Raw genomic sequence first — 12036 nt, forward strand, 5'->3', positions numbered from 1 at the left:
ATTTAACTTTGTGTTGCAATGTATTAAGGGTAACATAAAAGAACAATTATGGATAATAATATTACATAATCAACATTAACAAGGTATATTATTATATCTAACTTTTTATCTCCCTGATTTAAAGGGTTCAAAGAAGACTCTCAAAAACCCTTTGTAAAACTTATAAATTAGGAGTTAATTTAAACACACTATATTTACAAATAAAACTTGCTATAGCAACAAGAGGTCCCTTACAAACATCTTCATACTGTTGTTGTAGGTCATTCAAAACAAATATAATATCGCCAATATCCACTGTCTGGTTACCTGTAATAGAAATAAATAAGTTCAAATACTGTCTTTACTTGTGAACACAAATCGTTTTCATTATATCTAATATAAAAACAATATAGAAATGTATTGCTATGTAGTAATTTTAAGGCTTGTCTCTGTAGGGACAGAGAACCAACTATTATGAGTTTTAAATAATGTTTGGAATTGTGAATGAGTAACTCCATATGTAGTGAAATATAAAATGAAGATTATAGTTTTGCTTCTTAATAAGTTTTTATTAAAAGAAATAGTAGCATTTTAAATCTCTCTACTAGATAATCTAGATAACATTTTATTCATTTTACAACCAAATGACATACTTTCATTCTTCATTTTCTTTATCCATTCATCCACCAACAAACACCAAGGCTCATTCCACAGTTTGGCTATTGTGACTTGTGCAGTTATAACACTTCCTATAGATTCTTTTTTTTCCTTCTTCCTCTTCTCCTTTTAGGTACCAGAGATTGAACCCAGGAGAACTTAACCACTGAGCCACATTCCAGCACTTTTTTTACATTTTTATTTAGAGAAAGGGTCTCCCTGAGTTGTTTAGGGCCTTGCTAAATTGCTGAGACTGGCTTTAAACTCACATTCCTCCTGCTTCAGCCTCCCAAGTCATTGGAGGAGGCATGCTCCCATAGATTCTTGATATCACATTATCACCTTCTACAGGTACTAAACTCTCTCTACCTCAAGGTGACCCAAAATAGGACCTATAGGTCTTTTGCCTTTAAATTCCCCTGCCAACAACACTAATACAAGGCTAAACTTTCACTGATAATTTAAAATTAAGGAGAGTAGGTTGTTCTTAACAAAATGGCAAGCAAGTATATACCATGGCCCTAAAGTTTTCTAGCTACTCTCTACCACCCCCACTCAGCCACCCACTTTTAGGTTCCATCAATCTTCCTATACTACTAAGCTTCCATTATATACCAAATTCCTGTTGTTTTCATTTGTAGAGTATTTCACCTTACCTTTTTGCTCAATCTAGGTGTTTCCAGTAGGTTTTAGCTCCCATAATCAAACATTCCTATTAAGATGATTTTCATAATTAAAAGATAAGTACCTTCTTTATGTTTGCCTCAAATTGCAGTCAACTTATACACATGAAAAAAGGAGGGATATCTTGTTCTTTCTAGTTGGAGATGATGGCATAAGAAGTCAGAATTATTCATTAATTCAACAAATATTTGTTGAGCAGTTAATATGCACTGTGTTTTTCTAGGTACCAAGAATACAATGTTAAACAAAAGCAGATATGGTATCTGTCCATTTGGTGCTTAGTCTCAATTGCAATACAAATGTTAAAAAAATTAAAACACAAATTGCAACTATAATTAGTACTATGAGAGAGGTGAATGAGAAAATCCTTAAAGAATAGATAGTTGAGTTTAGATCTACAGTATAAATAGGAAATGACTAAAATATAAGTAGGAATTAAATGGAAGAGGAATATTCAAGGAAGAAAAAAGAACAAATGCAATGAGTATATGACAGGAAGGGGTTTGGTGTATATAGTGGAAACTAAACAAGCACAGAGCAATGGAGAATAGGTCTGAGGCAAAGTTGAAGGTCTGGGTAAAGGTCAGACCATGCAAGGCCTTATACACTATTTTAAAGTCACCCTAAACAGTTCTTGTCCAGGAGCTATTATTGGATTTTATGCAAGCAGGGTAACAAGATCATATCTGTGCTTTGAAAACATCATTCTATTTGTAACGTAAAAAGGATATATGTGGATATGGGTAGATTTGCAAGGATGAACTGCAATTGTCCTAAGAAAAGGTTATGTTAACTTGAATCAAGATAGAGAAATAGAAAGCTTTATAGATATGTAGGAGTTTAAAATAAATGAAATTTTCCAGGCACAGTGATGCATCCTGTAACCAAACGTAGTGACTCAGAAGTCTGAGCCAGGAGGACTGCAAATTCAAAGCCAGGCTGGGCAACTTAGCAAGACCCTGTCTCAAAATAAAAAATAAAAAGGGCTGGGACTATAGCTCAGTGGTAGAGTGTCCCTGGGTTATATCCCCAGTACCACAAAAATAAACACAAACACACATACATGCATAAGAGAATTTCTAATGATTACATGAGAATGAGAGAGCAATGAAGCTGTCAAAGATGACTCTTAGGTTTTTGCCCACTTTCTTGAACTTGTTCACAGTGCCAAGCACTGTGATATATATTCATATTTAATCCCTACAACAATAGTATCATTTGTCCAGTCCACTTCCCAAATAAAGTAGGAGATCTAGAGACCCAGACTAGAATTTCATAAGCCAAAAAGCAAAGTGCTACAATAGTTTCATGTATGATTTCTGTTGCTCCTGGTAGGATATATCCTAAAAAATGTTTAATTCTAATGTGACTTGATATCAGTACCTAAAATTTCTATTTTATAGATATTTTCAAACTCCAATATATCCCTCCACTAATGTCTATCTCCTATATGGTCCTCCACTCATGTCTACTACTCCAGAGCCTACCATAAATAACAACCTAACAGAACTCTGTGCTGTCTGGTTCTACCTCCAGAACACATATCAGCAGCCAAACATGTACTACAAAGCTACTACTGAGCGACAAAACCAGTGAAACTCACTGAAAAGGATGCCATGTCTGATTATTTTTCTGCCATATTTATATAAACTGTTCTCAATCTAAAATGTCTCTCACCCTTTACCGCCTCTGTTAACCAATTAATTCCTATTAATCCTTCAAGATTTAACTCAGACATTATCTCCTCTGATAATCTTTCCCTTGGGCTTCCAAAATATATTAGCAGCCTATGTATATTCTATTATAGTACTTGTCACAGAGCATAATTTTCAGTTTACTTGACTCTTTCAACACTAGAATGTGAGCTCCTTTAGAATACAAGAATACAAGAACTGTATTCTATTCGACTTTGTATCACCTAGCACAGGTCCAAGTACATTAGATAATAGATGACAGATTATCTGACTCATTTAATGAATTAATTAGTTACTCAATCACTATCTGGTATTAGAGAATATCCCTTGGTCAAATGTATTTAATATAAAACATCTGCTAAATACATTTATAATGTTTTAAAGCAATCTACATTGTGCAAATGGTAATTGAACAGCATAGCAAGAGAGTTTAATCCAAACTACATAATAAAACAGAATTCAAGAAACTTAGATCTTGTAGAGCCAGTATTCTTGATATAAGAAACTACCTCTCCAAAAAGACAAGAAATGACAATTGAAAAGAGAGATGAAGTTAAAGAAATTTTAAATCCATTTTACACTTAGACTTTTACCAAACATATAAAAAATATGAAATTTCTAGAAGTTACTGGTTTAAGTTTTCAAGACTATATTTTACTATAGGCACCAGTGAGCAGTGGCAGTGGCAGAGAGTGAAGAATAAAAAATAAAAAAAAAGCAAAAGATGAATCATAAAATTAGTATCTAAAATTCAAATAACTCACTGTCAATATAGGAATATTTTATCACTTCTTCCAGTGTGTCAGGATTTACAAAGATATTCATGTTACTCAAAACAGCAACTACTTCATCAATAGCAACACGACCAGCTTTTATCCTAGAAAAACTCTCCAAGATTTCCTGGAATGCTGCAAAAAACAATAAATAAATAAATTATTGTTCCACAAGAATCAACAACTTTCCCTGGAGAAAAAAAACTAATTTTGTGTCAGTAATATAATAGGGAAAAATAACTTACATAAGCATGGGGTTTTCTAAATACTCACACCTCTAAGTAGGCATTTCCCGATTCTGGTCACATTTCTAGAATAAAGTCTAATCTTTGTTATTATTACTATTAATATGATATCAATAACAATAGCTAATTTTAATAAATATTGATTATGTATCAGGAACTGCACTAAAAGTTATGCATTAGCTAATTCAATCATCACGATAGGTTTATATCTCTACTTTACAGATAAAGAAACTAAAGCTTAAAAAATCCCCTTCAACTACACAACTGGTATGCAGAAAAGTCAAAACACTAATCTAGTGATATTAATACACAATGCTTGCTTTTAATCATTATACTATTTAACTCTTAAAAATCTTAACTAGGGGGCTGGGGAGATAGCTCAGTTGGTTGAGTGTCTCACAAGTACAACGTCCTGGGTTCAATCCCCAGCACCACACACACAAAAAAAATCTTGACTAGGACAATTTCTTACCAGTGATATAATCCACAATAGCAAATCAGTTAATACAAAATCTGAAGTTGTTAATTGCTTAAAAATGAAAATTTTAATAGAAAAATAAGAAAGGTAGAGACATGAAATTTCTTTTCAGCTGTTTTATCATACTACAAAGAGTTCCTCAATAGTTTAACTGCTACTGTAAGGTTTTTCTTTTTTTGTAGGAATTTAATATTATTATGCTAGCAATTCTAACTTCAAAAGTGAATTGGAAACATGGTTAGAAGAAAATGTTTACATCAATTTAGAATTTTCCACTAAAAGCCTTTGCTGAAAACTTAATTTGAAAGTTGTGTCCAACTGCTAAATTAAATACTCCTGACAACTACATCCCTTGATTAAAACACACACACACACATACACACACACACACACACACACACACACACAAGTTCCAGAAAGCAAATCACTTTATAGTCAGATTAGATTTTCTTGAAACTCAGGATATAATAAGCATAATGATCCTCAAGCCTTTGGATAAGATAAGCACAACCAAGGAGGGAAAACTGGACATTATGTATTCATCCAACTAGTAGTTACTGATCAAATTAGACAAAATAACAAAGAAAAAAATCCAAAAAAACCCTCCTCCTCCATAATGGAATGAGAACACCGGCAAAAAATTGTCAGAATCAAGTTTTTTCAAAATTCTAGAAATAAAAGACTTCAGCAATCTAAGAAGTGTCCTCAAAAAATATGGATGGACACAGTGAGTTTCATTGTGACATTTTAACTTGCTCTATTCTCATTTCCTCTCCTCATCCCTAGGTTTACAGGAACCTTAAAAAACAAGAGCCAATAATAATGACGAAAATGTGTGTTTGTGTATGTGTGTGTGTGTGTGTGTGTGTGTGTGCGTGTGTTCGTGTACACTGAGGTGAGAACGCTCTTTAAGCAAAACTCGGAAAAAATAAAAGAAAGTTAATAAATTCCATGATAAAATTTAACATTCCTGTGTCAAAAAAAAATCATTCCCAAATTAAAACAATACAATAGGAGAAAACATTTATAATATATGTAACAAAGAATCAGCAGCCAGAATATGAGAACAATAAGAAATAAATGACCCAGTTTTGAAAATGGGCAATAAATGTAAAAAGAAAATTTATAGAAAAAAATATATAAATACCCAGAAATTATGTTAAAGATGATAAATTTCATAATTGAGAAATATAAATAATAGCACATCATTTTGGGAGAAAAAAAGATAGCAAAACCTCCCTTTTTCTTAAAGTAAAGAATATTTATATTTTTCCCATCATTTTCTGGAGAAATTTCTTGATTCCTGACTTTTATAAGATCTAGGTCCTCTGACTCTCCTCTACCTGGTAATTGATAACTCATTTTGTCTTGACAAAACATACATAAACTATATAAATATATGTGTGTTCATTGTGGCATATAATAAGGAGTTTAAAGTCAATATTTTAAACTGTAGCAAGCTAGTAAGAGTTAAAAGAGGGTCTTTGTAGGTTAATATACATACTGCTCAGATATTTTATAAAAATAATAAATTATTATGTTTTGTTTTAAAAGGAAAAAAAAGAAACATGGGAGTCTGATTAGTCTCAGAATACTTCAACCACAAATAGAAAATAAAGTCAACATAGGAAGCCAGGACTTGAAAGAGCAAGGAATACATCAAAGTTGATAAGCTATTCTCAGCCATGGTTCAACAAGGAGGCAGTATTTAGAAGTCCACACATGAAACAATTTGTAAGTCAAAAATCAAGTAGACAAACAGAATCAAGAAAAATCCCAATGTTATGAGAGTTAATCAAGACGTCAAGTAGGAAGTAAGGAGTCAAAAAGGAAAAGCAAACCAAGCATCACGCATCTGTATTGTTCATTGCTATATATGGTAGATATTTAGCAACATTTATTACAAGAATGAATAAACAAAGAATTTTTCTTGCCTTATGCATGCTTTCCAGGAATACAAAGACTATCAAATTCAAACATGCCTGACTCTAAGAAAATACAGTCTGTTAACTATAAACATAGGTAAATACCAATCAGGGAAACTTGATCTTACCTAATGAAGAAGCCAAGAACTTCTAATATCAGGTCATGAATATTAGAGGCCTCAAATTTTCAGAAGTACTATTTCTATCATTAACATGAATACTACTTTGAATCACTTTATTTACAATTTATTTATTATTATTTTTTTTTTTTTTTTTTTGGTGCTGGGGATGGAACCCAGGGCCTTGTGCTTACAAGGCAAGCACTCTACCAACTAAGCTATCTCCCCAGCCCCTACAATTTATTTATAATGTAAACTAAGTCATTAGGAGACCCATAATATCTAAATTTTTAGGGAGAAATACAAGCAAATTCCTGACAGAGTAAATGAAGTACTGTCAGGGGTAGAGAAGAAATATGAAACTTCAACAGAAACACACACACACACACACACACACACAAGCACAGACATAAGAATGAAATTGACATGTATGGAGATTAATTAGAGTAATAAACCTGGGGAAAAAAATCTGTGGAGAAAGAAGCTGCAAAATTTAAAGAAGTGAGGAGGTTTAGCATAAAAATTTGAACTAGATTCATCCGATAATGGGAAGATCATCTAAATTATTTTTCTTAAATTGATTCTTTTTACTTATACACAACTAAAAAGCTCCTTCACAGAAAAAGAAACAATCAAGAGCATGAAGAGAGAGCCTACAGAATGGAAGAAAATCTTGCTACCTGTTCCTCAGATAGGTCATTCATTTCCAGGATATACAAAGAACTCAAGAAACTTAACACCAAAAAAATAAATAACTCTATCGATAAATAGGCAAAGGAACTGAACAGACCCTTCTCAAAAGAGCATCTAAATTCTTGAGCAAGAAAATGGCATAACAATAGTAGTGTTTAAAGAGAATAGTTCATCAGTTTAATGCAGAGAAAACTGGAGACCGAAGATACAAAGTTAGGATGTTGTGCCAGGTGTCCAGTGATCCAAACATTTTAATGCCTTTTGGGGGAGGGGAGAACTCATGTCTTATTTTCCCAGTATGAGATTCTGAAAAAAAAAAAAAATCATATACCCACCCTACCCTAAAATCAGTTACTATCAAAACCATTCTCTTCTTTACTTTTGAAGAATAGTCTTTTTACCTGGATCCTGAGAGGTCAAATAAGAAACATCATTGACAGCCTTAAGGAACTCTGAAAAATCCAGCATTCCATTAACTATAAAAATGGTTCAGAAATAGAAGGGAAAAAAATACCATTAGCAAATAATATTGATAAACTCATTAAAAAAAATACAAACTAAAAATATAAATTGGATTAACTGATGACATTAGAATACCATTGTCTGTACATGACAGCAGTCAACGTTAACACTATATATAAAGAAAACTTACCAGAAAAAAATTTACATGTTATAATCAAGTAGTAAATAGTGCTCCAGCAATAACAGGAATGCTATGAACTAGGATTGTAGATTTTGTAATGCTTTCTGCTTGACTTTAATTTTTATATTTATAATTAGATGTAAAAAAAAAATACATGTAACATGCCAATTTTCCCTGAGAAGTGATTAAGCATAATGGGTTTTACCCTTAAAGGACAGAACTGATTTCGCTGTGCTATGGAAAAGTGCTCTCTACCAGTGGTTCCAAACCTTTCTGAGAAGATAATGGATCCAGTTGAGATTCTTATGAAAGATTTGTCTCATTTCCTTTCTTCCCTCTCTCCCATTAAAATACATGCACAAAATATTGCACAATATTAAAATGATACTTACCAGAGAAGTCATCTCATTTTTCATGTAAAAAACAATGACTATTTCTTAAAAGAAATAAGAAAGGAAATCTAAATTGTATAAATGATGATATTGGTTGTTTTTTTCATGATAGCGTATGAGTCATCTTTAATGGCAACCAGAGTTGAAAATCTTGATTCACAAACTTTGCCAAAGAACAGAATTTTTTTTTTTTTCTTGGTGAAGCTGGGAATTGAACCCAGGGCCTTGTACATACAAAGCAAGTACTCTACCAACTGAGCCATATCCCCAGCCCTAGAATCAGGGTTTTTTAAATTCATTTTCTGAACAAATATAGATCCTTATAAGAAAAATCAATTTGTCAAGATTCTTCAAGTCAAATAATTTTGATTTCATTTCTTTCTGTCATTAAGTAAATGAGATTAATTTTATTAGGATTATAGATCAATGATGTTATGGACCACCACAAAGAAAATAATTATGAATCTGCATTTCAGTTTAATGTCATCTGAGCAGAAGTAAAAACACTTGAATGCTTCCATCCAATTGTCTCTAGGCACCTAACTGCAAAGAAACTGAAAAGGCTTAATTGTTTTCATTTCCATACCATAAAAATACTTTCTTGGGGCTGGGGAGATAGCTCAGTTGGTAGAGTGCTTGCCTTGCAAACACAAGGCCCTGGGTTCGATCCCCAGCACCACCAAAAAAAAAAAAAAAAAAAAAAACTTTCTCCAATATTAGGAAGCTTGTCAAATTATCTGCCTCCAAATTTCTTCAGTGCAACAACTTGAAAGCGGGCTCTTCATTCCTTCAAAAACAGTGAAACATCTTTCCAAATTTTAATTAACTACTTTGACTTGTTTTCTGACTTTTTTGTGACCTTGGCAAAGATCTTTCAGATAAGACATCAGAAGTACAATGCATAAAAGAAAAAAATGTAGACTGGACTTCATCAAAAGTAAGAACTGCTTTTTCAAGACCTTCTTAATAAAAAGATAAGTCAGATTGGAAGGAAATATTTTACTAATCACATATCCAAAAAAGGACTTGCATATAATTCTACTACTAGGAATTTACTCAAGATAAATGAAAGAATATAACCATAAAAAGATATATACATGAATGTTTATGACAGTTTTATTTGGTAATAGCCAAAACTGGAAACAACCAAAGTCTGTCAATTCATACATGAATAAACAAATCATTGCATATCTATAAAATGGAATAATATCCTGCAATAAAAAGAATGAATCATCAATACACACATAAAAGCATGGATAAATCTCCACATAAGTTGAAGTGAAAGAAACCATACCAAAAAAAGTAAATACTCCGCTTATATAAAAATTCTAGAAAATATAAACTAATCTATTGTGAGTGAAGCAGTTTGAGATTTGCCTAGGAATGGAACTGGGCTGGAAAGAGAAACTGAAGACTTCAATAAAGAATATGAAGAAAATTGGGGTGATGAATAAACTCATAATATTGAATATAGTGCTGGTTTCACAAGTGAATACATATCTCTAAATTTATCAAATTGGATATTTTAAATATGTGCAGCTTGGGCTGGGGTCACAGTGGTAGAGCACTTGCCTAGCACGTATGAGGTACTGGTTTCAATTCTCAGCACCACATATAAATAAAGGTCCATCACAACTAAAAAAAAAAGTGCTGCTTATTGTATGTCAATTATATCTCAATAAAACTATATGCAAACTACTTAGAAATACATCAGAGAACTTCATATTTTTCTTCAATTTCTTGACAAAAACTCTTAAGAAGGAAATAATTCAAGGTTCTGATACGGATGAAGATGACAACATTAACAGCTATATTTCTTTTAGAACTTTTGACAAAATCAATTAATATCACTGTGAAGCAATGAGCAATAACGTGAAGATTCTTTCTTCATCAAAGGAGAAAACCAGCTGTTTTATCAAGCTGTACAGGTGTATCATAAATGCACAAAATAGCAAGTTTTTTTTTTAGTGAAAGTTTTGCTCTTTAAAAAAACTTTCCACCAATTTGAAAATGTCACAGACCTCTGGCATAGCTTACAAACAACCATTTTCATTTCCAGTATTCCTTGCATCCAAAAAAGCAGGAACTGGCTAAGCTAGCAGATATCAATAGTCTCATCTAATTACATGTTCAAGGGAAATGTCAGAGTCACTAATTCTCCTAATATCTCCTTTAAAATTCATGTTAAAATATCAAAAATTCTGGAGTGAATTGAGATATTTTTACAGAAATTTAGTTTCAAATTTTTTTCTCTTATACAAGTCACAGAGTAAGTTAACATTCCCAGGGCACACAAACAAGGTCTTTCCAATTGTGTATGACTAATGTAAGGGATAAACATCCTTCTAGGATATTTAAAGACAGGATGTATGCTCAAGAAAATCCAAGTTTGAAAATTTTCCTACCATTAATAATCAAGACTTCTCACAAAAGATCCATCCTTTGTGAGTTTTCAAGATAGATAAGAAGACACATCTTCAGTTTTATGCTTCCATTGCCAAGAAATATCTTTCATAAGAAGCACCCTAGCTTCTGTATTACATTATATTCATAGATGAAAATAAAACCAAGATTTGCAGGTCTGGGGGTACTTTTCCTCTGTCATTTTAAACCTAAGTTAAGCTGATATAAATAAGAATAAATATCTACAATCATAAAGGCATATGTGCTTTTCTTAATTCCTACTGAGCAAACAGTATAATCAGGCATAAAATATTGATATGGTGACATGTATGCTATCTGATCCCATAAATTAGTTAAATTATTCCATCCTATATTTATTTTAGGCAAAACAATACCTTAATAACATAATTTTACGTAAACTATTTTCCCATAGGTAATTTTAAACATGGTAAATAAATCAAATTTAAAAATCACATTGAGAGGGACGACCACATCATGGACCACTTGAAAATCATCCATGGAATTCCTAAGGATAATAACTTGTAGTCAGGACTGGGGCCATAGCTCAGTGGCAGAGTGCTTGCCTAGCATGTGTGAGGCACTGGGTTCAATCCTTGGCACCATATAAAATAAAGGCATGCTGTCCACCTACAACTACAAAAAAATTTTTTAAATGACTTGTGGTCAATATAAATAGAATTTAGAACCCCTAGTTTTAAAGGGTACTCATGGTCATTATGCTGGGCTAGACTTAGGGAAACTGTGTAGAGGAACAGGACAATTTTGCAATACCTGTCAAAGTGTTATATTCTTCAACTCAGCTTTATCATTTCTAAAAATATATTTGATAGAAACGTTTAGACAAATGTGAAAGAGGTGTTCTTTAGGCATTATTAGTTGTAGGAGCAAATATTTTAGAGGTGACTTCACCATTAATCAACATGAGCATGATTAAAATCATATCTATACTGATTTGTTACACCCTCAGCCCTTATTAAACTTAGGGCTGATAGTATAGTATATCATTATTTAAAGCTGTCATTTTTAAATTTTATTTTGAGACAGGGTCTCAGTAAATTGCCCAGGCTTGCCTCAAATGTGTGATACTCCTTCCTCAGACTGTAGAGTAGTTGGGATTACAGACTGAATAACTTTTTTATATAATCATTGGTTATATGTGCTTTTATGTAAAATACTTATCTATATGTCTTGCCTATTTTTCTACCTCATTGTTTGCTACAGATTTGTATGGGCTTTTTAAATCGTCTTAAAATTAATTCTTTTTCACTTGTGCAAATTTCAAATATCTCCAAGTTTGTAACATGTTTTTACTTTAAGGTGTTTTTTGGAG

At 32.3% G+C, this 12036-nt stretch overlaps 1 protein-coding gene across 1 annotated transcript in view; it reads right to left on the bottom strand.

The window, feature by feature from the left end:
• Efcab13 (EF-hand calcium binding domain 13) overlaps nt 1-12036 on the bottom strand; it is a 163110-nt gene that overhangs the window by 129779 nt on the left and 21295 nt on the right. Inside the window, 2 exon segments of the mRNA XM_047543767.1 lie at nt 235-306; nt 3779-3922. Of these exon segments, the coding sequence (XP_047399723.1) occupies nt 235-306; nt 3779-3922 (216 nt within the window).

This window comes from Sciurus carolinensis, chromosome 3, assembly GCF_902686445.1.
Source record: "Sciurus carolinensis chromosome 3, mSciCar1.2, whole genome shotgun sequence".
Lineage (NCBI taxonomy): Eukaryota > Metazoa > Chordata > Mammalia > Rodentia > Sciuridae > Sciurus > Sciurus carolinensis.